General features: G+C 39.3%; 1 protein-coding gene across 2 annotated transcripts in view; it reads right to left on the reverse strand.

Annotated features, from left to right (window-relative positions):
• LOC126745904 (FERM, ARHGEF and pleckstrin domain-containing protein 1-like) overlaps positions 1-23,577 on the reverse strand; it is a 79,861-nt gene that overhangs the window by 3,483 nt on the left and 52,801 nt on the right. The window contains exons 10-14 of one of the 2 annotated variants that reach the window (XM_050453946.1): positions 20,248-20,661; positions 2,048-2,254; positions 655-818; positions 393-596; positions 26-183 (exon numbers count right to left, since the gene is read on the reverse strand). In XM_050453946.1, coding sequence (XP_050309903.1) covers positions 26-183; positions 393-596; positions 655-818; positions 2,048-2,254; positions 20,248-20,661 — 1,147 coding nt within the window. Of the gene's footprint in view, positions 1-25; positions 184-392; positions 597-654; positions 819-2,047; positions 2,255-20,247; positions 20,662-23,577 lie in introns of those variants that run through there. The other variant, XM_050453947.1, reaches the window with a different exon arrangement.

Genomic DNA, 23,577 nt, shown 5'->3' on the forward strand with positions numbered 1-23,577 from the left:
ATATGTTTTAAATAGGAAAACGTACCTGTGCAATGGTCTAAGGACGAAGGTGGTTAGTGGCAGATAGCAGATCTTTTGCGTTTCGAAATCTCTGTATAATTGTTCGAATTTTTGGTTTTTCTTAAAGGACTCGTCCAGTCTTTCTAACACTAGTATGTGCCCGTCAAGGTACTCCTCGTAAATCTGTAAAAATACAGGAATTAAGTGCCATAAATATAAACATCCTTTCAAATAGTGATGTACAGAGGTTTTTGGCACCACCCCCTTCCCAAGAGTTTAATTAACGTTTCTTGATAAAAACACGCGTTTTTGGCTAGAAACTGCTGCGATAGTGGATGTTCCATGCATAAAAAGGTGCCATATTTTGTGTTTGTTGTTCGACAACAACTTACCGGTAGCAAAGGAGGTAAATGGGCCAAAAGCACATCGGCGATCCGTCCAGCGGTCGCTTTGGGGCCGCCCCTACCGTCCCAACCGTGTAACCTCTGCTCCAAATCTCTCACCAACGAACCGTGGGCTTCCGCCAGCGGCGCGATAAGTGACAATAAAATCGAACACTCTTCCGGTTCCTCCTTTCCGACTTCCGCTCTAAACCACTGAAATTAAAAGAGTTTTAATGGCGCCATGGTTTCGCGAACAATAGTTTTACCTTACCACATTGATCACGTCAAGGTCTTTTTTGTAAGTTAACTCGGTCATTAAAATCTCTTTGGCAATGTAGTACGTTTTATCTACTAAATCTCTGGTTCGGACTTTTTTTATGTCGTGTTCGATGTCCGCGATGATCGTTGTGTTTGTACAGTTGGTTGATTTAGATTCTGCAAAAAAAAAATTAAGGATTATTAAAGGTTTATAGGAAAATCAATGTGTTTAAATTGATTTTTTCGGGGTATGGTATTAATAATTTAATATGTATAAAGCTGGAGGCTCCTTCTTTTAAATATACAGGCGCACCTTAATATACTATATAATTCACACACTTGTTCCTCGTTCTTTTCTAAGGTTAACACACCTTAAAATTAAATTTATATTAATTTCCCTTTTCTAGCAGGATACCATTCACTTTATTCACCAATATCTTATTATAAACAGTTTAAAACCGTAATTTTCTTTAGTGTATCATTTTTGTCAATAGACTTTCAAACTTCCTTGAAGTACTTGAAAAAGTGTACGAGTACTTAAGAGACTCTTAGAGACAGTCAAAGTGATTCAAATTCTTGTGTGTGTGCCTCGAAGAGGCTTAAGAGTAATTAAAACCACTTTTGAGGCAGTCGAAGTGACTCACAAATTACCTTCAAGTGCTTGGAATAAGTCTATGAGTACTTATAAGACTCTTACAGGCGGTCAAACAGACTCAGACCCCTGGAATAGACCCTTAGATTACGTAAGTGCCTGGAAGAGGCTTGAGAATTATTAAACTGAACTTCCAGGCAGTCAAAGTGACTCAAATTTCTGGAATAAGCTCCCAAATGACTTTCAAGTGCCTTGAATAAGTTTATGTGTACTTGTTCATTCATTAATTTGAAATCCTGGTTCTGAAAACATTAATATTTTAGGCTTTTAATGGAGTTTCTAATTATAGTTAAGGAGTCTAATAAAGAAACCCAGATAATAAGGAGTGTATAAATAATAAATGATTCTGCTTAATACAATCTCTCTTGATATAAAATATGTCAGCTCATGTAAGGATTTTAATAAGGTTTTTAACCATAGTTGAAAAAAACCCTGAGGGAATCCTACATTTCGAGAGTCACACGATTTGGAGCACTAGAGGCTAAAACATTCATAATTAGGAGATACTTCCAGGCAGTCAAAGTGGCTCAGATGCCTGGAATAAACTCTTAAATTAAGTTCAAGTGCTTGAGATAAGTTTATGAGAACTTGTTGACTGATTAGTCTAGAATCCTGGAATAAATAAAATAATTTATCTCAGCATGGTAAAACTTCCGTTTACGGTCAAAGTCGGTGAAAATCTATTTTGTTTTTGGAGACTCTTACAGCCAAATTTACTCACTTTACTACACTTTACTTAAGTAACTTTTCTTACCATTTATGCTATTCATAATCTGCTCTTTGTGGTAATTCCTTTCTGGACTCTCCTCTGTTACAGTATAATTCGCATTTGTAGCATCCAAAGACAAAGTAGAAATGTTCCCGTTTGTTTTATAGGTCGGGGTCGACGTATAGAAATTGTTATTATCCAATTTAAAGGGCCTTGGTTCGTTACCATTCTGCAACTCTTCTTTTTGGGTACCTGTAATAGAGGAGACTGCATTTTATACGGGTTATATAACACATTTGAAGAGTCAAAAGATACAACCTACAACACAAATAAAAACCATGCCATGTACTATAAACTGTCTACGAAAAAGCTGAAAAAAAAACACAACGAAACATTCTATTAAACCAGAAGTTTCCTCACCTGAATCTCCCAGGATATAACTTATAGGGGCAATAAAAAGGGTTATTTAAAGATTTTTGTTGCTTTTATTCATGAATGGCCTTACAATACCGAACGATAAGATTAATGTCTTTCAAATTCTGGGTATGGAAAACCAATGATTGTACACAGCTCGAATATGAATTTATTTAAAACTCGTTATTATTGGCAAATGTAACAAAATTGGAATAATGTTATTTTAAAAGGTAAAAGCAGTTTTACAAGAGTGCTTATTGACAAGGGTCATTTAATTATATCAGATGTTTGAATGGTAATTTGCTCCAATTGTGAGAAGGCTCTTGGATTACTAACGTCAAAGAACTGCTTTTACCCTTTAAAAGTTATAAATGGTCAAAATCAATCCCTATAAAATGGCGGAACATGAATACATTATAATCGATTTTCATTGTAAAACCAGCAGTACAAACTTACGTAATAGGGGATGGGCGCGATGAACGCCCGGTGTATAACAAAAATCCGTCGTAGGAGGTCGAAAATATGTACAATAAACTACTTGGCTAGGTATTTTCGTTTTCTTTTCTTTTTTCTTTTTTTTTAAATAACAAATATCTATAAATATCACAAAAATCAAAGTGGGTCACCCTTATTAAATAGTTATTAAGTTATGAGTAAGTTCGAAAAAGATTCATTGACTACAATACTAAGATTGAATTAACTGGGAGATTCTTGTAATGTCACTTGTTCAATTAACATTCCAACAATCACCCTAATGATAGATATAAATACATATAATTTTTATAGTAATATTTCGAAAATTAATAAATCATCAACAGCATTAGGCCTCGAGAACCTTAAATTCCACTCCGAACGTTTTGTACTTAAAATAAGGATTTTATTGCACTCGTATCGGACAATGACGACCATTGCCCAATAAACACCGTGTCACACTACCAATTAAAAAAAAATAATTAAATTTATTACCCTACAGTGCCTTAAACAGTTTGATTTAAATAAATGTATAAAGTACATTTATTTCGTTATCAGTCTTCAAAGCTTGATGATGAACTTTAAAAAGATATTTGGACATTGGAAGAAGCTTAATTTAAAGGGGAGTATATTGTGTGTAGCACTGAAAACTAGAAAAAAATATATACCAACTGCAGTTTCTTGGATAAATTAATGAGAATATTTGGAGGAACTCTGGCTATCTGGATGAGTTAATAAATTATTATAGGTTTTTTACAAAAATTAGTAAATTGCCTTTAAAATGACGTCAAAAATCACTTAAACGGCCTGGAAAAATTAAGCCTTTAAAAAGTAGGTTTATATGGGAATATAGTTTTATTGTAAAATAGCCAGCGGTAATTATTTTGCATATAATCCGAGCAAACAATCTCTAAATCCTGACATCTTTGTGTATTTAATTACTAAATAAATAATTTAGTGGCGAGCATATGAGAGATCCATAATCCCCCCCAACAATTTCCAATGTCCATATTCAAAAAAAAAAAAAAATATTGGCACATCTTTTGGCACTAGCAACCTTAATAATTACATATCATATAAAATAAACTTAATAATTAATATATATGGAAAAATACACGTCAAAAATAGGATCGTGTGTGTATTATTATTATTATTATTAAATAGGAAACTAACCAAAAAAGTGGTGCACGAATAATAATTATTGTTGTTGTTTAAAGGAATTGACAAACTTGTCCACGCTATAATAACAATCAAAGTTGACAGAACGAAAATTAATTTTTATCACTTGGCACTCCTAAATTAGTGTTGAAATATTTTGATTATTATTTTTTTAATTTTTGGCGTTTTTTATAAACGTTGTAAAACGGCTTATGATTAACTAACTTAAGTGATAATAATTGTTACAATGTAGTAGAGTGCGGTCCTTTTATGTGACTTTTTTTTGACAAAAATTGGCTGTAGATGTGAATTTTTTGACCATGATTATTATTAGTATTATAGTGATGCCGTACAAAGCATAAAGTGTAAATGCCGTTCGATTTAAGTTAAATCCAAAAAAATCAAGTTTTACTTTTTATTTTCTGGAGTAAAATGGTGTCTATAGTAGTAGATGAATTTCAATAAAGTATTTTTTTTAAATAAATGCGACAAACTGCAACAGTTTAAATCGCAGTACATGGTACCGGTAAAACATGTGGTGGACATTTAAAACCAAAGGAAAAAACTCAAATTTGTCACCGATTTTCATGAAAATTAGCTCAAATTAAAGGATTTGTAATTTAGAACAAAAAATGTTGATACAAAAATCTAAAAAAACTGAAAAGTTGTAGAGTAAAAAAAATGACAAATGAATGTTTTTAATTCATTTAATCTTGTTTTTTACACACCAGTAGTTCGATACCCTCAAAAACTAAATAAAGTAACATGTAATAATTCAATGAAATAAACAAAAAATGTTAACAGAAAAATTTGGAAAAACGGGAAAATATTGAAAAATATGTTTCCAACTTAATGAGTGTCTCAAGGGAAAATTTCAAACAATTTCTTTAATTTCCCAGCGATTTTCATGAAAATTAGTTGAAATTAACAGAGTTTTAATTTAAGACAGAATATATAAAAAAAAATTCAAAATGTTCAAACTAGAAGAAGAAATATCAGAAAAAGTGTCTGCAAATTAATGAGGGTCCAACAGAAAAAAATTCAAATAATTCAAGGATATCCAGGAAACTTAGATCAAATTAAAGGGTAAAGAAATAATAGAAAAATTTTAATAAAATACTGAAGAATTTTGGAATAAAAATGCGAAATATTGAAAAGTGTGCCTCCAAATTAATAAGTGCCTTAATGATTTCCTTAATTTTCCACCGATTCACATAAAAAAGAAAAAATTGGAAAAAGTGTTTCCAAATTAATAAGTGAAATAATATAATAATTTCTCACCAATTTTCATGGATATTATTTAAATACAATTTATAAAAAAATATTAAATACAAATTTTATAACAAAAAAAGGGTAAAAAAAAGAAATACTGATAGTGTTTTTAAATTAATGAGTTTTTAAAGCAAAAACTTAAATTATTTGCTTAAATTTTCATGAAAATTAGTTCAAATTAAAGGATTTTTAATTAAGAAGAAAAAATGTAATTTTTTGCTTTTGTTAGATATAGATAAAAAGAAACTGCTTCATATGATTAATTACATATTTTGTCGACGTTTCGATTTCTATAAGGTCATCCTCGGGACTCAATAAAATCATTAAACCAGTGTACTTAGCTAAATAAAAAAAACTAAGACAATTTCTAAACTTTCCAAATTGAAAAAAACCAAAAGGTTACAATAGATATACATTACCGGCGAAAAGTGAAGAAACATTTACAAATTTAACAATAACATCTTAACATACAAGATATATTATTTTACATTTTTAGTAAAAAATATTTATTTCTATTATTGCAGCATAAAAACACATCCTTCTTGTTTGTATTTACCTTATCTATTATTCCAAACAAATCTTATTTGGTATTTAAAGTGATTATTTATTATTAGTTTCATCTTAACGATCTGAGTATTGAATAGTCTGAGTATATCTCCAAAAACTAATTGTTTCAAAATTTCAAGCTGGTGTAAAACAAAGTGAAATTGCTAGGCAAATTAATCGTAATAGATCCGTAGATTCAAAAACTATTGCTGCTTTTAAAAAATATAATAGTGTGACTACCCATCCAAGGTATGGACGGCCAAGGAAAACGAATAAAGTTATTAAGAGAAAAATAAAAATGTTGGTAACAGAACATCCCTTTATGCCCGCCACAGAAATTTATAATGAAATACCTGGGGTTTCGGTATCTGGATACGGTCTAAATTTGGACTTTATAGCCGTCGTCTAGTCAAAAAACCATTCATTTTTAAAAAGAATAGATTGGCTAGACTCCAATTTGCACAGGAACATCTTGATTGGACAACCCAAAAGTGGAAAACGGTTCTATTTTCTGATGAAAGTAAGTTCTGCCTATTCGGATCTGATGGAATGAAATGGGTTCGTCGTCCTGCCAATACTAGACTTAATCCAAAGTACACCAGGGCAACTGTGAAACATGGAGGAGGCAATATCATGGTTTGGGGTTGCTCTTCCGGATCAGGAGTAGGACCATTAAGAAAAGTTGAAGGAAAAATGGACAGATTTCAATTTTTAAGAATCCTTCAGGATCATATTATGCTTCCATACGCAGAAGAAAATATGCCGCTTCGATGATCGTTTCAGCAGGATCCGAAGCATACCGCAAAAGTAGTAAAGAAATGGTTTGAAGACAACAATGTGCCCCTTATGAAATGGCCCGCACAAAGTCCGGATCTAAACCCGATAGAAAACCTATGGGACCATTTAGATAGGAAAATCAGACAAAAAAATAAAGACAAATTTAGAAACCAGGATGATTTGTTCACAGCTCTTCAAGAGCAGTGGAATTCCATTTCAGCAGATTATATTGACAACCTAATGAACTCTATGCGAAGTCGGTGTGCTGAAGTTATAAAAAATAAGGGTTTTGCTACACATTATTAGTCTTTCTATGTACAACTAAGTAATACATTGTATATAAAAATAAATAAATAAAAATAGTGTTTCTCCACTTTTGTCCCCTGTAAAAACAAGAATAAAATATATTAGTTGTCACTTGTTTTGTTTTTTATTTTTTTATTGAGGTACTGAAGGCTAGAAACAAAATTATATTTTAAAAAAATAAAAAATTAATGATCAAATACATTAATATAAAAATAAATACAAAAGACACTTTGTCCGGTAGTGTATATACGTTGAGAAAATATATAATTAATCGTCTGAAGCAGTTTTATTTTTGACCTACATCCAACTTAAGCAAAATTATAAACTGAGGTCACGAGAAATAATTCACAAAAAATGTAAATTTACAAAAAGGAAATATTAAGAAATGTGTCACCAAATTAATGAGTGCCTTAAGGGAAGATCTTAAACAATTTCTTTAATTTCCCAACGATTTCAATAAAAATTATCTCAAATAAAAAAAAAATAATTTAAAACAAAGAAGTTTATATAAAAAATTTTTAAATCTTAAGGGTGTCTTGAGGGAAAAAACTTGAATCAACAAACTAAAAAAAATTTAATTTAAAAGAAAATACGTAAATAGTAAATAGAAAAATTTCCCTTATGTTTATTGATGGATAATTTGATTTAGGTCTTATAATTATATTGAAAGGCCTTTCAATGTTCTAAGATTCAGGTACTTTACTCGTGGACATCTTAAAACACCACTCAACATCCCACATCCAAATTTTACAAAAAACCAAAAACAGTTATCATTAGACCGCACTCTATAAATAATCCGTAACGCGAACGAACGTTTCTAATCACATAAATTTAAATTTTTGATTTTTCTTTCAATAAAATCAAGAAAATGTATATCTCCTACAGACCTAACCGGAAGGAACCTGCAGAACTCAACAAACGAAAAAAAACTCGACCAAAATCAAAAACTCATAGACGCACAGCACGAAATAAACGGGACCGAAAATCAACCCGAAAAATATCAGAATAAGCTTGAGCGTCTCCTATAAAGCTAAGAGTAATTCATTAAAATCAAATGTGCGGCGACGGGTCGCCCTCGAAATCGTCCTCCAACAGCGGCGGAGGTATGGAACTGACGTCAAATCCTTCGAATTCGTTTTGTTTGTCTTCTTCCTCTCTCTCCATGCGAAAAATATCGGACCCCGATTGGGAGTCGCCGTCCGGAAAGTAGCCGCCCTCCTCCTCTTGTTGTTGACGACGGTACTGCGGCACCGGACTATCTTGAGCCAAACCGGCTTCGTATTGAAAATTCGAGGCCATCTCCTCCATGTGCCTCTCCCGAATATACTCACTATATTCGGTGAGGCCGTGCTCGTGCTCGACATAGTAATACTCGTCGATGAAACACTGCTCCTTCTCGCTACTAGTGATTATTTTAGCCTTGTTTCTTTGTTGCTGCAGCTGTCGCTTTCTTCTGAACCCTCTGCGTTCTCTTTCCGATTTACTTTTGGGCGACTCCACTGAGCTGGTGGAGTCGTTCTCGCTGGGAGGACTCTTGGCGTGCGTTAAACTCCTGGACATCGGCCGTTTATTGTGAGCCCTCGTCAAAGGAACAGTAGCGGTTTTACTCATGGGAATGGGGCTAGTGCCCGTGAGCGGGGTACTCTCGCTACTCAAGCTGCTGGAGTAGTAGGGCGAGCACTTGGCGAGCTTCAAGTTCACTTTGACGGGCCTATCGGTGCTCTTGGTGTTATTTGAATGGTACTTTTGCAAGTACCCCTTCTTATCTTTGTCGTATCTTTGGGTGTGAACAGTTGTCTTATGCTCCAAGGAACTGCTGCTTTTGTCAGTGTCCGATTGTATTGGCACGGGGATCACCATAGGTCTTTCGGTGCTTTTGGTGAAAAATTTGCTCACATCCCCCGGTTTACTTGCTGCGAAAATGGAGAAATCTTCTGAAGGTATGTTCTTGGGGCTACGCTGGTCTTGAATGGAATCTTCGATGTCTATGCTTGATCCTAATCTCGTTGGGGTCCTTTCGGGGGGGATCATTGCAGCTGGAAAGAATTGCTGAGTCACTCCTAAGGGTTTCGAATCCGAATTGGACCAATCGGATATGCTCGGGATTCGTTCGGTTAATGTGCTCTCCCCAGTCGAAGTGGTACTCGATAGTTTTTGAAATGTCTGTTGAGCCTTTAAAGTACTACTTTGAGTCGTGGACCACTCCGAGATGCTCTGAGCAATATCTGTAAGGGAGTTTTCATCGCTTTTCAACCCGGAACTGCTCTTGGTCGTGCCGCTATTACTTGACAAGTTTTGAAACTTAACCGTGTTGGTGCTATTAGACCACTCACTCAAACTTAACGCTATAGAAGTATCTTCAGAGTGGGAGCTATGGGTGCATTTACTGGGTTTTAAGGCAAATCTCACAGTACCATCCTCAATGTTCGTGCCCATCGAACTGGTACAATCCTCCTCGCTATACGAGCTGTGAGATCCTGCCGGGGAACTTCTCCTCTCGCTTCTAGAATCATCTGAGGCAGTACTTCGCCTCAGTGCGGTGGGCGGTCTCAATTGTTCGCTTCTAACAGCGGCTTCGCTGACGTCCACGAAAACGTCGTCGTTTAAATTCGATATATTTAAGTCTTCGTCAGAGTTGGACTCGTCTAGTTTCTCTTCGAGCACAATCTTGATCCCGCTAGGGCCAATACTCCCGCTCTGGCTATCGGACAAACTCTCACTGACGTGCTCTGCAACGGCCACGTTTTCGTACGTGTGCGTCTTCTCCATTTCGAAATCGATCGTTTTGTATTCTTCGGAATTTGATTCGTTGTCGTAGCTGTGGGTGCTCTGAGACTCCACCGTTACCCGACACGCCTCCTCTGCCGGTGAGATATAAAAAGTCTCGATGTTTTCCACAATTGGTTCTTGCACGCTCGAAGGAGGACTGGGCCACTGCTCAGAGTCTTGACTTTTTAATGATCCTCTTAACCCGAATGTTTTCGGTATGTTCTTGCTTGGAGGTTGATACAGTTGGGTGGTCAGCTGGGCAGAAGTGTCAGAGCTCGGCACCTCGTGCATCGCCAACAAGTTCTTTTGCCCTTGGTTAGGAATTTCCGGCAGGGGCCACTCTTCACTCTCTTGGCTGCTTTGCTTCTCAACTTTATTAGGGAGATCCTCGAAACACTCTTCGTCTATAATGGTGTCGTCTGATCCTTGGCGCTTCAGCCTCAGCCCCCTCTCGGAAGTAATGATCTCAATATCATCCATGGAGAGCTCGGCCATTTCCGCCGAAGTTCTTCGATCGTCAGATATTTGCCTCTGCAGTAAACTGCTAAAGTTCGGTGCCGGATCGGTGCTCGGTTTATCGCTCTGTTTGCTCACCCTTTTGCTGTCCATCTTTTCATTGGTGGGCGTCTTTTTCTCGTCATAAACATGGGCGTGACTGGGAGACTCTGAGCTGACACTTATTTGCGGATTACTGGAAGCCATCGATTCGTCATTCAAGCTGTCGCTTTGGGTGCTAGCTTTCGTAGAATCCTCGTCTAAGCTGGACTTTTCCGAGTTAGTGCTGCGCTCGGATATCCGCGATAACGTTCTGGATAGAAAAGCTCCCCCAGAGTAGCCACCCAAAATGTCAGTTGCGCCAGGTAAAGACGTGATGCAAGGATAACCAAAGTTGGTGGGGAAATTAGCCAGGTCTTCCGGCAGCTCAGTGTCGTCCCTCGTAGGTGTGATATCGTCGGGTTTGTAATACACATCGGTCATAGAAGTGAAGTCTCCTGAGCTGTTGTCGCGGCACATAAAGTACTCGTGCTTATCGATATCCTGGTCGGGAGGCAGCAAGTTGTCGTCGATACTTTCAGATCCGGAGCTGTCCAGGGGGAACGGTTTCCACGTTGAGCTCAGTTCTTTAGGGATATCGCTTGATTTTTGGGCTCTCATAGCGACACCTAGACTGCCGGAGCTGGATTCTGTGTCCAACGAGTTCCTAGATTCCGTGGATAATTTTTCCACTGCAAGTAAGTTTGGTTTGTCTAAAGTGCTCCTTTTGCTTAATGAGTATGAATCATCTATGGAGGATAAACTACCCTTTTCTGCCGAGGAGAGTTTCTTTGACAGTTTTTTATGCAGCTTTTGGGTGAGTTCGGAGTCTTGAGCCCACTTTTTTTCAAAAGGATAAGGTTTTTTGACCTTTCCGTTGTCCGAGTCCGTGCTCTCTTTGGCACCCTCCTCAATCGGAGCGAGATCTTTAGGGATCTCATTGGCCTCATCAGAACTAGACTCGTCGAGCTTCTGAGAGCCTTCGTCTATGGTAAAAGCTCTCCCTAAGACGCATATGCGGGGACTCCTCGGGCTCCTGGGTGGCTCGTCCGACGAATGAGAAGACCCTTTTTCCATTTGTTCTTTGCTGGCGAACATTTCGATGTTTTGACTTAAGCCGATTGCTCGACCCATCGAGCAGCTCACGCTAGATTCGTCGGTTTCTTTAACGTTGCTTGGACTCAGCTCCTTTTCCCCGGAGGTCCATGAACCGGTGTCGCTCGATTTAGACTGATCGGATCCGCGCTTAATGAATTTCAGTTTAGCTTGTTTCGCATCCGCCCCCAGTAAGTTCAAGTCTGTTTCCTCTGTAGACATTTTCTTTTCAAGGGGGGATTCTAAGTCGTAATCTAAAGAGCTCTCCGCTCCAATAAACTCCTCGCAATCGACCGTCATCCAGGAGGAGGCCGTATCCTCAGACCGGCTGCGCTCTATATTTAATTTAAGTAAGGCATCTTTGTGATCAGTCACTGTTACTGTTAAAAGGTTTTTGCCTTTAGGTTCTTGCAAGATGTCGCTGATTTCAGTGAGGGACTCGTCTTCGCTGGTTATACGGACGTAGCCCTCTGGCACCACGGTTACTTCGTCGGAGTCTTTTCTGCGCCGCTCCAGTTTTTTCCTAATGAACTTACTGACGGTCTGAGAGGCCTTTTGCATTTCCGCGATAAGTTCCCGGTCCTTTTCCGATTTGCATGAGGACTCCGTGGACTCGTCGATGTACTTGATATCCAACGAGTTGCCCAGGCTCACTTTGTCCGTGCTGACGGAGTCTGAGGAGCTCTTGCTTTTCGCGTCAATCAGGCCCAAGTCCGGGGCCTTTGGGGAGGAGCGACGTTCAAAAAAATCACCACCGTCCCCCCGAATCACTTCGATGTCTTTCAGTTTCTCGTTGGGTTTTTTATCGCTGACTGAGAGCCAGACGTCTAGGCTAGTTCCTTCTAGGATCACTTGAGTTTCCGCTTCCGTATGCACTTCCGCGGTTACGGTCGTTTGCACTGAGGATTGAATCTCTGGAGAGGCCGCCTCTAATTTGTCACGGTCGTTCATGCTTTTAATGGTTTCCGGTTTAAAGTCGAACTCGGCAACCGATTTTTCCGCCTCGTCTTCCGACTTGCTGCGCTCCAAGTCGAGACTTTTGCCCATCCGTTGGACGCCTTTTTCCCAGCCGTCGTCAGTTGATAGATTCAACTCTAAGCTCTTGGTGAGTTTCTTGTCCAGTTTTTTGTCGAGCTTCTTGGGGCTTTTTGTCACGATTATCGCTTCCTCCAGGGACACGTTGGGCTCGATGGTGTTTATGCTGATCTCCAGTTTACCGCCTCGCTCCCTAACGGTTTCTTCCACTTGCGGGAATACCGGTAGGACGTCCTTGACGGGACTTTTAAGGGTCTTGGTCTGTTTGATTGCCGTCTCGTAGAGCATCTGCTGCAACTTTCTACGTTCGGCGATGACTTCCTCGCTTTCCTCTTGGCTTTTGGTGCGGTCCTTGCTACCGATTCGCTTTAGTTCCAGTTTTTCCAGAGATCGCGCTTTTTCCTTTGAGGTGGCCTTTCTGTTGGGCTCCATTTCTTGACTCTTGGTTCGCTTAATTTCCGGTAAAGTTAAAGAAGCGGATGTTTTCCGATCATCGTCGCTTCTGGATTCGTTTTCTGCTGAGGCGGCCTTTTCCGTCAGCAACCTTTGACGGGATTTTGCTTCTTTCTGTTTCGACTCGGTGGAGCTGGATTTTGGCCCCAAGGGAGGTTTGCCACTGGGAGGCTCTTTTGGATCAGGAGCTTTGGGTTTACTTGCAAGCAACTTGCCTGCAATAGGTTTTTTACTTGAAGGTTCTTTGGTAGGCCTAGGGGGGGCGACACCTCTCGGGGGCAGTTTAGGTTTGCCTTTTACTAAAGGGGGTTTCTTTTTTACGTTTGTCACGTCTGGTACGATTTGGTCGTTTTCGCTGAAGGAGCCCTCCTTACTAATATCCCTAGGCATTTCTCCGAGGGTTGGTATGGAGAGCCGATGAGGCACCACCCCGTTGCTCCTGACTCTTTCTCCTGTTTCGGCGTCCGATACTTCGGTGGAAGTCGCGCTTATAAAGTTCTCGTTCTGGTCCTCTTCGTCCACCGTATCGTCTTTACTAGAAAACGAGTTTAATGGTGGCAACTTATTAACCGGGATAATTGGAGCGTCTAGGCTGCGCGCTCTCCTGTTAGGCAACGGGGAGTCTACTGCCTGTTGCTTTTGCAGTAGAGTGAAAGCGGATCCCTCGGAGAGATTCAGTCTTGCGTGGGCGAAAACCAGTGGACTATGGCTCCGTTTGTTTCTTAAAGAAGGCGACATGATTTCGGTGATTTTCGTTTTCGAAGGCACTTTTAGATCTTTGAGGTCGTTCTCGATTTCCGCTTGCAAAACCGCTTTTTCTCTCGCCCGTTCGTCGTCGATGGTGGTTAGTTCGTTATCGGTGCCACGTGACAGATCCTCTTTTAGGGTCTCGTCCAATGACTTATCTGCATCCTCCCGATCCACTTCCTCGACTGTTTTTAATTGGTCACTCGGTTCTGCGAACACCGGAGCCATATCGCTGGCCTTGATGTTGAACTCGTCTTCTGAGCTGGGGATCGAGAACGAGCGTTCCGATATTCTTCTGAGTTCGGTTTGTTGCGCGTTAGGGTCGAGTCCGTTGTCCGAATGTTTGTCCACTTTTTTCCTAGTGGTTGGCGGTGAGCCTTCCACCTCCGTGGAGGACATGGTGTACTGCAAGTACTTCCTCTCCGATTCGAATTTAAGGATCGATTCCATTTCTTTGCGCATCTGAGGGGGTGAGAACTCTATTTTGGTCGGGGTGGCTTCGGCACTCCCGAACACGTCGTCTGAGTCAAGAGACTCGTCGTCGGAACTGAACGAGGTTATTCTCACTTTGTTTTTGCTCGTTTTTCCACCCCGTTTGCCCGGTTGCATGCGGGGTTTGATCACGCGTTTGGGTTTTATGTCGGTTTTGATTTTGTCGCATATTTTTGGTTTAATCGGCACCTCCGCTTTCTTCTCGTCTAGTTTCGGGAGGGTCTTTTCCTCGATCGGTTTAATGGACTTTGGAGGGTCGCCTTTCGAGAGGATTCTTTGTATGGGCTTGAGACTTTCGGTTCTCGAGCTGGTGGGAGAGTCGCTCTCGATCTGGCTCAGTTTGGAATTAAGGGTCTCTAAAACAGCCGGGTCTATATGGGTGATGTCCCGTTTGGGACTGGATGCAAGTTGTACAGCTGGCACACTCTTATCCACCTCCAAAGTAACGGGGTTCACTTTGGACAAGTCGATGTTTTGGGTGAACAAGAACGAACTCTCTGGTTTTACTTCTAAAATGTCTTTAGGGTCTTTGTCGTAACGTTTCGCGGCTTCCTCTTGAGCGGTACCGTTCATAATGAGCCTCTTATGTAAAACATACGGTATGTCCTCGCCTTTAGGCGGCAAATTCATTAAGTCGGCCTGAGTTTTTGCCCCTAATACTTCGAACTGGCTCTTGGGCACTTCGAATTTCGTCTTTTGTCCCTCGATTTCGCGTTTCAGGATGTCGAAGTGGCCGAATTCCGCGCTGGGGATTTCAAAGAAGCGCTCCCCCTTGAATTTGGTGATCGGGGGCGCACTGGGTATTTGCTTGTACAAGTAATCCTCGTCGCTCGACTCGGCTGGGGTGAGATCTATAGACTTTTGGTGCATCAGTAGCAGCCGTCTGTTGCCCGAGTTGAATCTTTGCCGGGCCAAAGAGTTGGGGTCCGATTTGGTTCTTTCTATCGGTTGGTGCAAAGGTAGATCGTGGCATATCCGAGGCTCGATTTCCATGAATACGTCTCTATAGCTCTTGGCTTCTTTTTTCTTGGGTTCAATGTTTGGCACCACACCGAATCCGTGGTCACTAAAATCGCTGCTCTCTTGTAGCGATTGTATCCGATCCTCGTCGAAGCTGAATATATTACTTTCCGACTCAGTAGATCGTTGTCCACCGCTGGAAGTGTGCTGCTTAACGTTTTCAATCTCCGTGGGTAACCCGATGATACTCTCGGGCCATATGTGCGTGGTTTTTGGGGGAGAGGTCTCGCTTCTGCATGAAATGTTTTCTGCAATAGGCAACGTGTGTTGCTCAATATCCGATAAGATCTTATCCACTCGTTTGCTTTGCTCTGTCTCAACAACGGGATAAGTGGACTCCTGGAAACCGTTGGCAAAGTCTGGATAAGCGGGCAGCACGGTGTCTGAGACGCGAGGTTTCTGCGTGCCATAGTTTCTTTCAAACGTGATTTTCCTGTCATAATCATGTTTTTTCATAAACTTAAAATCGTCATGTTTGGTGGAGGCATCGAAGTATTCACTTTTAGAGTCCGCACTGGATGTTCTGGACTCGTAGTAGCTGTGCCTGCGTTCTGAATGAACGCCTTTCCTAATAGATTTCTTGACAGGCTCATTATCGCTCTTTGATTCTTGACTGGAGGTCCTCGAACCTACGCCCCGTGACTTCCTCAAACTCTCCTTGCTCGAGCGAGAAGCCTTAGACTCAAAATAGTCACTCTTCGATTCAAGACTAGACGTTCTTGAGCTCTGCTTGAACTGTTTATAAAAACTACCGTCAGATTTTCGCGGTATAATCTCCCTAGGGAAATCCCTGGGGTCCTCCATGAGGAATATATCGTGATCGCTGACGCTCTTATACTTTTGATGCGCTCCAAGGTCCGACTCGCTGTCGGAGGGCAAATAATTACCGGAATCTAAGCTGCAACTACGCGTGTTAAACGGTTTCGTTTTCTTATAATCGCCCGAGGTGCTATCGTCCGATTTCTCGATCAACTCGTAACTGTCGTGGGACAAATCGTCTTGGGAGTCACGCAAATCGTAATTCCCGGGATCCTCGACCGATTCCTGCGAGTAAGACGTCGTCCCAGGAAAGCTACTCGAGTAAATTTTCTCGCACGGCACCATGATATCCTGCTGGATCTCTAAGCTACTATCGCGCGAACTGGCACTATACAAAGCCCGATGGTCGTCATACACGGTTACGGGCGAGTCCTGTTTACGCTCGTCCAAGCTGACGGCGCCTTTTTCGAGCATTTTCGGCGATTTCGCTCTACGTTGTTTCGCCTTGCCGGTCTCCTCGAAACTAAAATCGTATAAATCTCTACAACTAGCGCTGCGTTGCCAAAGCTTGCGTTTGGGGGGTGAACGCGTCTTATTAGCCGCCTCAGTGGGACTCTGAGGACGTGGGGAGGTACCCAGGTCGTTCTGAGACTGCGTCTGCGACGGCACATAGTTCTGAGCGAACGACTGCTGCTGCGTTTGACCGTGATGGTGATGATGCTGGTGGAGAGGGTCAAAATCCAAGTTACCGTCCGACTTGTGACTAGAGGGCGTCCGCGAAGTAATGTGAGTGTGTATGGTGATACCTAAACGGCGGTTAGTAAGAGAGAAACTGTTAGAGGAGGTTAGTGGAGCAGGTTAAGCAAGAGATAACTAAAAAAAAAAAATTAAAGGGATGAATTAGGGTAGAAGTGATTTTGCTCCTAGGGCCATAATACCTCTCACTCCCACTTATCTGATTGGTAAGTTTTGAATTATTTAGGTTGGCTATATCAGTCGGCATATACCTACGTTAGGCACGTACTATTAGGTTATGAGGAAATTATTTATAATTTAATTACATTAAGTCTTGAAGGACTTCCTTTAAAATTTGATGACGTTAGCACAGTATACTATAACAACCAGTAGGTTATCTCGATGTTCCACGTGCCGAAATTTCGTTGACCTCCAACGCACTTCATCCGAAATATTTCACCCGTCGGCTCTTGCCTATGATCAGTGACGTCGTTAGCAGCGGAGAGATACGTTTGCCGTCTTTTATTTTTTGTATGTTATTTGTTGCATTTTTATTTGATTGCGTGAGTTTTATAATATTGTTTTTGTATTCTTATTGAAAATGGAAAGACGTAACAAATTTAAAGGGAGAACTTGTAATGAAAAGTTTCACAAATTTGGCAGACTTTTTTTGACTATTTTTTTTTTGAAAGTTTACCCACTATTACAGAACAAATAGCTAGCTATTTATCCTGTGCTATTATTAAGAAATTTATTTTGCATGCTAATTTTCCATTTTCCTATTAACATGGCTTTCCATAATAATGTTTGTATTAATTTTATTCTTATTTATAAACAATTTATACATACATATATATAACAATTACAAAACATACAATATATAACAATTTATAAGTAATAATATTGGTAAACAAAATTTGCCAGTTGCCGAAAAACCATAATCTGAAAAATTAATCTAAATTTTATTATTGCACGATGCACGCCGCCCATGGTTTTACGTAAAATTACCGTCTGTGCTGGCTTCAAGGTTTTTGAGACCGTCGTCGATTTATGAATGGAAACGGGGAGAGATAACCTACTGGTTGTTATAGTATACTGTGACGTTAGTAAGTATAATAGCAGTGTGAAGTTAGTTATACTCTATTTTAGAAGTGTGTAGAGCAATAAAACCTCATTAGGTATGCAAAAGTGGTACCTGGGTGTGGGTTGGTGATCCACCAATATTTTATGCCACTACCTTAGTTGGGTATTAGTTTCAATGTAAAATTCTTTCTTTTCGTTGATTGCAGGTAGTGCCACCCGGTTTTGGGTCAATTTATGAGTTTTGCCCATTGTTACCCACTGATAAACATTGAAAACGGTTCGCCAAAGGCGTGCAACTGGGACTTGTTTTTTACCTTATAATTAATGTACTTAAATGCTATTTTATTTTAGAAAGTTACTTTTGTTTAAATGGAATAATATATTTTTTTCACAAATTTATTGAACATAATATGTAGAGTAAAACAGTTGAAAATGTCACTTTTGGATCTGGCACTTTTTGAACAGTGTATAACAATTTTAAATTATAATAGATTGTAGTCTTCTTCGTCATCTGACGAACTGTCATCACCTCTTGACATTATAATTAAAAGATCGACTGTCTGATCGATGAGGTTGTCAAGATCCCACATTTTGTCCTCTTGCTTAATTACATGCTGGACTGCTTTTCGCCAATTCTCTGGTGTCGCTTCCGTAATGGCTTGATCAAACAGTAGCTTAACATCTTTCATTTTAAAAGTCGTGTTTTGTCTTGCTACAAATCCTTTTACCTGTGCCCATATCAGTTCTATAGGATTTAGTTCGCAATGATATGGCGGTAAGCGCAGTACAGTTATATTATATTTTTCGGCTATATCTTCCACGGCGTATTTCATGAAACGAGTTTTGTGTAAGTTTGCTATTGCCAGCAGTTCTTTTTTTATCAAATTTGCTTCAAACGCAATACCTTTTGCAGTCAGCCAATCGATAATTTCTTGCTTTCTCCAACTTGAAGTTGGCGTCTTCTCTATTCGCCGTGAATGATAGCTTGCGTTATCCATAACCACCACCGAATTAGCCGGAAGAAATTTTATCATTTCACCAAAATAGTCCTCGAAAACGTCTGAGTTCATGTCTTCATGGTAATCTCCTGTGCGAGTCGACTCAAAGGTTAGCAGACCTTCTTTTAAAAATCCCTCTTCGCTTCCAATATGTGTGATTATAAGTCATTTTCCTTTTCCCGAAGGTACTTTAATACCCGTAGACAGGCCTTCTATGAAAGCTTGGCAAGCACTGGCTATATTTTTGTCTTGCCACATTTTTTGGACTATATAACCTTCGTTAAACCACGTCTCATCAAGATAAAAAACTTTCTTTTGCTCCCTGCGGTACTGCTTGATACTTCTCAAGTATTGTCGTCTCCAACAAACAATTTCGTCGCTCTCCAGTAAAAGTGCTTTGCGGTTATGCTTTTCCCAGGCAAAATCCATATTTTTTAAAGTTTTCCATAAAAGTTTTCTACTTATCAACGGAATACTGTCATCTCGGCCAAGCTCCATTAAAATTTTGTCTATTTCCTTTTTAAAATAAAAAGAGTGAACTTTTCTTCGAATTATACATTTAGCATTTTCATCAAGGACTTTTGTAGGTCGTCCTGGCTTTTGCTTGGGAGATTCCACTTGACCTGCTACTTTTCTTTCCCGCAACAATTTGAAAATGGTGGACTTTCCAATTCCACTCATTCGAGAACATTTTTCAACAATTTCTTGCACAGTAAAACTAGGGTAATCGTGTTTTATGCAATCATGTACATTTAAAATAATCACTTTTTCACTCAGCGATAGTGGAGAATTTTTAGTACATCTTTTCGTTGGACTGAATACCTCCATTTTTTAAATATTGGGATAATAATATTGTGATTACACTACAGCGTAGCAGTGACTACTAACGTTTAAAATATGATTTAAAAGTATTTATAGTCTGTATATATTACCTGACCCCATTTTTGCATGTTACAAAGCGTTAAAAGATAGGTACCTATACAAAGGGATTAAAAGTATTTATTTAGTATTTAATCTCTTTCAAAATAAAGGCATTTAATCCGTGAAAATTAAATTCATAAATATTATAAGTACCTGCGCCTATGAACTACCACGAAATGTAGCCAAACAGAACGGAATTCCCCAGTTTATTGCTCTATACACTTCTGAAATGGAGTATAGAAAATATAAACGAAGTAAGATATAAAATTGCATTTTCAGCCGTTGTTACCCAGGGACTTAAGATAAAAGGATTCGAATCATATAGAAAAAATTACTAATGAAAAGACAATGTATATTAAACTAGATGAAACTAATGAGAATACACCTTAATATACTACACCTGAAATCCTACATACATTTCTACATTCCTTGCTTTGATTGATAATACCCTTGATCGATTTTCACACTTAACCAGCCTATTGATCTAGCCACCCTTAAACAATAACCGGACCACTGCGTTTATTGATTTGTTTGAGGCTTTTGATTACGCGGTGAAGCAGCAAGATCACTTTTAAAAATCGATTTGTCGCGCTTCACCCAAAGCAATCAATAATATTAAATTTAAGGTACAAAAGATGGTTGTTTTGTATTTTTTTATACCTGTGTCTGCTCTGTGGACAGCCGCGCGTACGGCGAGAGGAGACGCAGGCCTCCGACTGGCTGTGGCTGCGCACGTGGTCGTGCTGTGGCCCCCCAGGGGCGAACCGAGGGGGCTCGGCGACCCCTCGTCCGTACCCGACCGCGTCCCCGTCGGAGAAGGCGAGCTCGTCGTCGGAACAACAGCCGGCGGCCGCGGTACCGCCGTAGTAACTGTTGCCGCATTGCCGACCGTGCCCCGCTGTTGTTTCGTAGCGGTGCTGGTGATGCTGTTGGCGGTGGTGTCTGGGACCGAGCTCCAGGACGTAGCTATGCCGAGGCGGTGAGAGACTGATCTCGTCGTCGGAGAAACCGGGCGCACGGTCCCGTCCCCCGCCCTCATCGATCCCAGGGACGCTGAGAGTTTGGACGCTTCCGCTAGAATTTAATGTAAGACGTTTGAATAGAGTCAGGTGGGATAGATCCAAGGCAATCCGTCACGTTTTTATACGTGTTTAATATCGACTTTAATTTGAAAATCTATTGATTTTTTATTAGTTGCCGTTAAAATACTCTTTCATTTAATAGTAATAATAAGTGTCACGGTTACTTTTTCACATCGATCATCATTTATTTACTGGTCAATATTAGAATGCATTTAATTATTATATCCAATAAAATTACAAATAGAAAACCTTCTATCTAATTTAACCATTTATTCTGCATAAATAAAGTACAAAAATAATGCACTGTATAATATAAAACAGTAACAGCATAAAATAAATAATAAAAGCTTTCTATGAATATTGAATAAATTCTTAATTTGGTACACAGGTAACTTGTCGCACTATTATCATTTTATGTCTTCATTGTTGAATCCCCACAATTGTTCAATTCACTCAGTATTGTCTAGCAGGCAGCAGTCAGAGAATGTCTTGTGTCATGGAAAATATCATAGCTATTTGTCCTCACTCATTCTGTGAATAATTTAGGGAATCAATTGCTGAATTATCCTTATGTTTTATTCCTTATTGGTAGTCCTATAATTGGAAGTGTACTAGGTGTATTTCCCATATTTTATTAAGAGAAAACAAACATAATAGTTTGACACACAAGTTTGACATTCAAATTTTGAACATTGACGTTTCGGTTAGAACATGGCAAGTCGGGTAGCTGCATGTATTGACAACAAATTTAAGATTTTATTTCACTAATGATGTCTCACCGAACAATCTTTCCTATTGAATTAAGTGATGTGTATGATGAATCACTGATTTTTTTTAAATATTTACCGAGTTTGATTATGGTAATGATGGTTATGCAAGGTTGCATTAGCATTATCCGTATGAGCGAAGGCTAATGTAAATAGGATTATTCTGATGGGTCGGATCTTCTGTCTATTGATGAGTATTGAAGGGGGCATTGACCGACGGTGATAGATTGTCACTTCCTGGACTTTCTTATTAATGTGGAAAAGCGCGGAAAATGTCGGATTGAAGTTATCGGCTAAAATTTAGGATTAAATTTTACCATCCGCTAATGTAGTGGGATTTATTTGATCGACAATATTTCGAGGTATTATCTGAGTACTATTTTTGTAAAATTCCCTTCGGGAGATTTAATTTTCGTAAATCGAAATTTGATGTTCGAGTTTATGTCGTCTTTGTTTAATCTTCTTCACCTGTTATTTCAGGATTTTTCCTTTTATTTGTGCTAAATTGCGACCAACCATTTCCCTCGCATCGTATTTTCCTTGCAAATTCTTCCTGGGGAGTGGTTACACTCGGAGTATACAAAGCGTGAGGCACCTCACCAACTAAGGAACCTGAGGGACAGCGGTTTAACAAAGTATGTAAATATTGTAATCTCAATCATTGAATAATTAAATTAGTTTCATAAGACTCTGTTTTAATTATTTTAATTGAAATAGAATGTTCTATATTCATTTCTCTGTAAAGTAAATGTATTAAGTAATTTGTAAGGTTCTCGCAATTGCGTTAAGTAATTGAAACTTGTAAATATAATTTGAATTTAAAATTAAATTGATTGAGGTTTGTGTACTTAGTGACGGTAAAATTGTCATATAATTTCTCTACACGAAAAACTGATAAGTGCTGACGCAAGCCTACTTGAAAAAAGTCAATGTAATAACGGTGGCTTAGGTTTCTTTACGCTGAATGTTTAAAATGCAAATAACTTAAAAACTGATAAGAGTTCCATGAAATAAACAAGAGTCCTTTTTTTATTCAAAATTGAGCTGCCTTTTAGATTTTCTAGTCATTTTAGCCATAACTGATTAGGAAAAGAGATATGTTGTCATTTACCTAAGTAACAGGGTGTAACTAACGCCCAGTATAAATAATGCTAAATTCACCACAAAATTTTCATGTCAAAACACATAAAGTCGCCAGTTTTTAAGACGATACTGCTTAAAATCACAAAATTATTAAGAAATTCCAACTTTAAATACCCTGTATCTCGTAAACCTGCAACATTTGTTTAAGACATGTTAAGCTCAATCGCCATATTTTGGTGTGTAGTATCTCCAGTTCAGAGATTCTTAATGAATCACCATGTATAATATAAAAAAACGAACCATATGTAAATACAGGGTTCGGCAAAATGATCTCCCACATTTTGCGCCGCCACTGAGCCCGAATCACTAAAGTGGGGAGCCAGCTTCGTGCCTTCGTTATCGAAACATTATATTCAAAAGTAACGAATCAGTGATTACGACGACACAAAGAAATTTTCGTACTCACTTCGCGCTTGGTAGACATGATCCAGTTCCAGATCGCAAAACAATACTGTAGTGGGTTTCAAATTGTAGAGCTACAGGTTCAGCCTTATAAAAAAATCAACTAAAAAAATCAACTGGTAGACCCAGAAGTGTTCGGACACCTGAAAACATTGCAGCTGTAAGAGAAGCAGTTGAACGATCTCCTATAAGACGTTCGGCTGTTAAACATGCCTCTGCTCTGCGTTTGTCAGATCGTTCTGTGAGAAGAATTTTGCACACCGATCTGAAGTTCCACCCATACAAAATGATGATCCTGCAGAAACTTAGTGAACGGGACTGGTAAAATCGCCGTGAATGTTCCAATGATATTCTTCAAAACGTCCCGCAAAATGCGCTTTTAATAACGAGTGACGAGGCTCATTTCCATTTGTCGGGCCGTGTGAACAAGCAGAATTTTCGCTACTGGGCACCAGAAAATCCGCGGCAGCTCCATGAAAGGCCACTTCACAGCCAACGTGTTACCGTTTGGTGTGCTGTTGGTTCTTTTGGTGTTAGAAGGAGGGGTAACGGTTACCGTAACTGCTGATCGATATGTCGACATGCTACGTAATTTT

Source organism: Anthonomus grandis, chromosome 16, assembly GCF_022605725.1.
Source record: "Anthonomus grandis grandis chromosome 16, icAntGran1.3, whole genome shotgun sequence".
Taxonomy (NCBI): domain Eukaryota; kingdom Metazoa; phylum Arthropoda; class Insecta; order Coleoptera; family Curculionidae; genus Anthonomus; species Anthonomus grandis.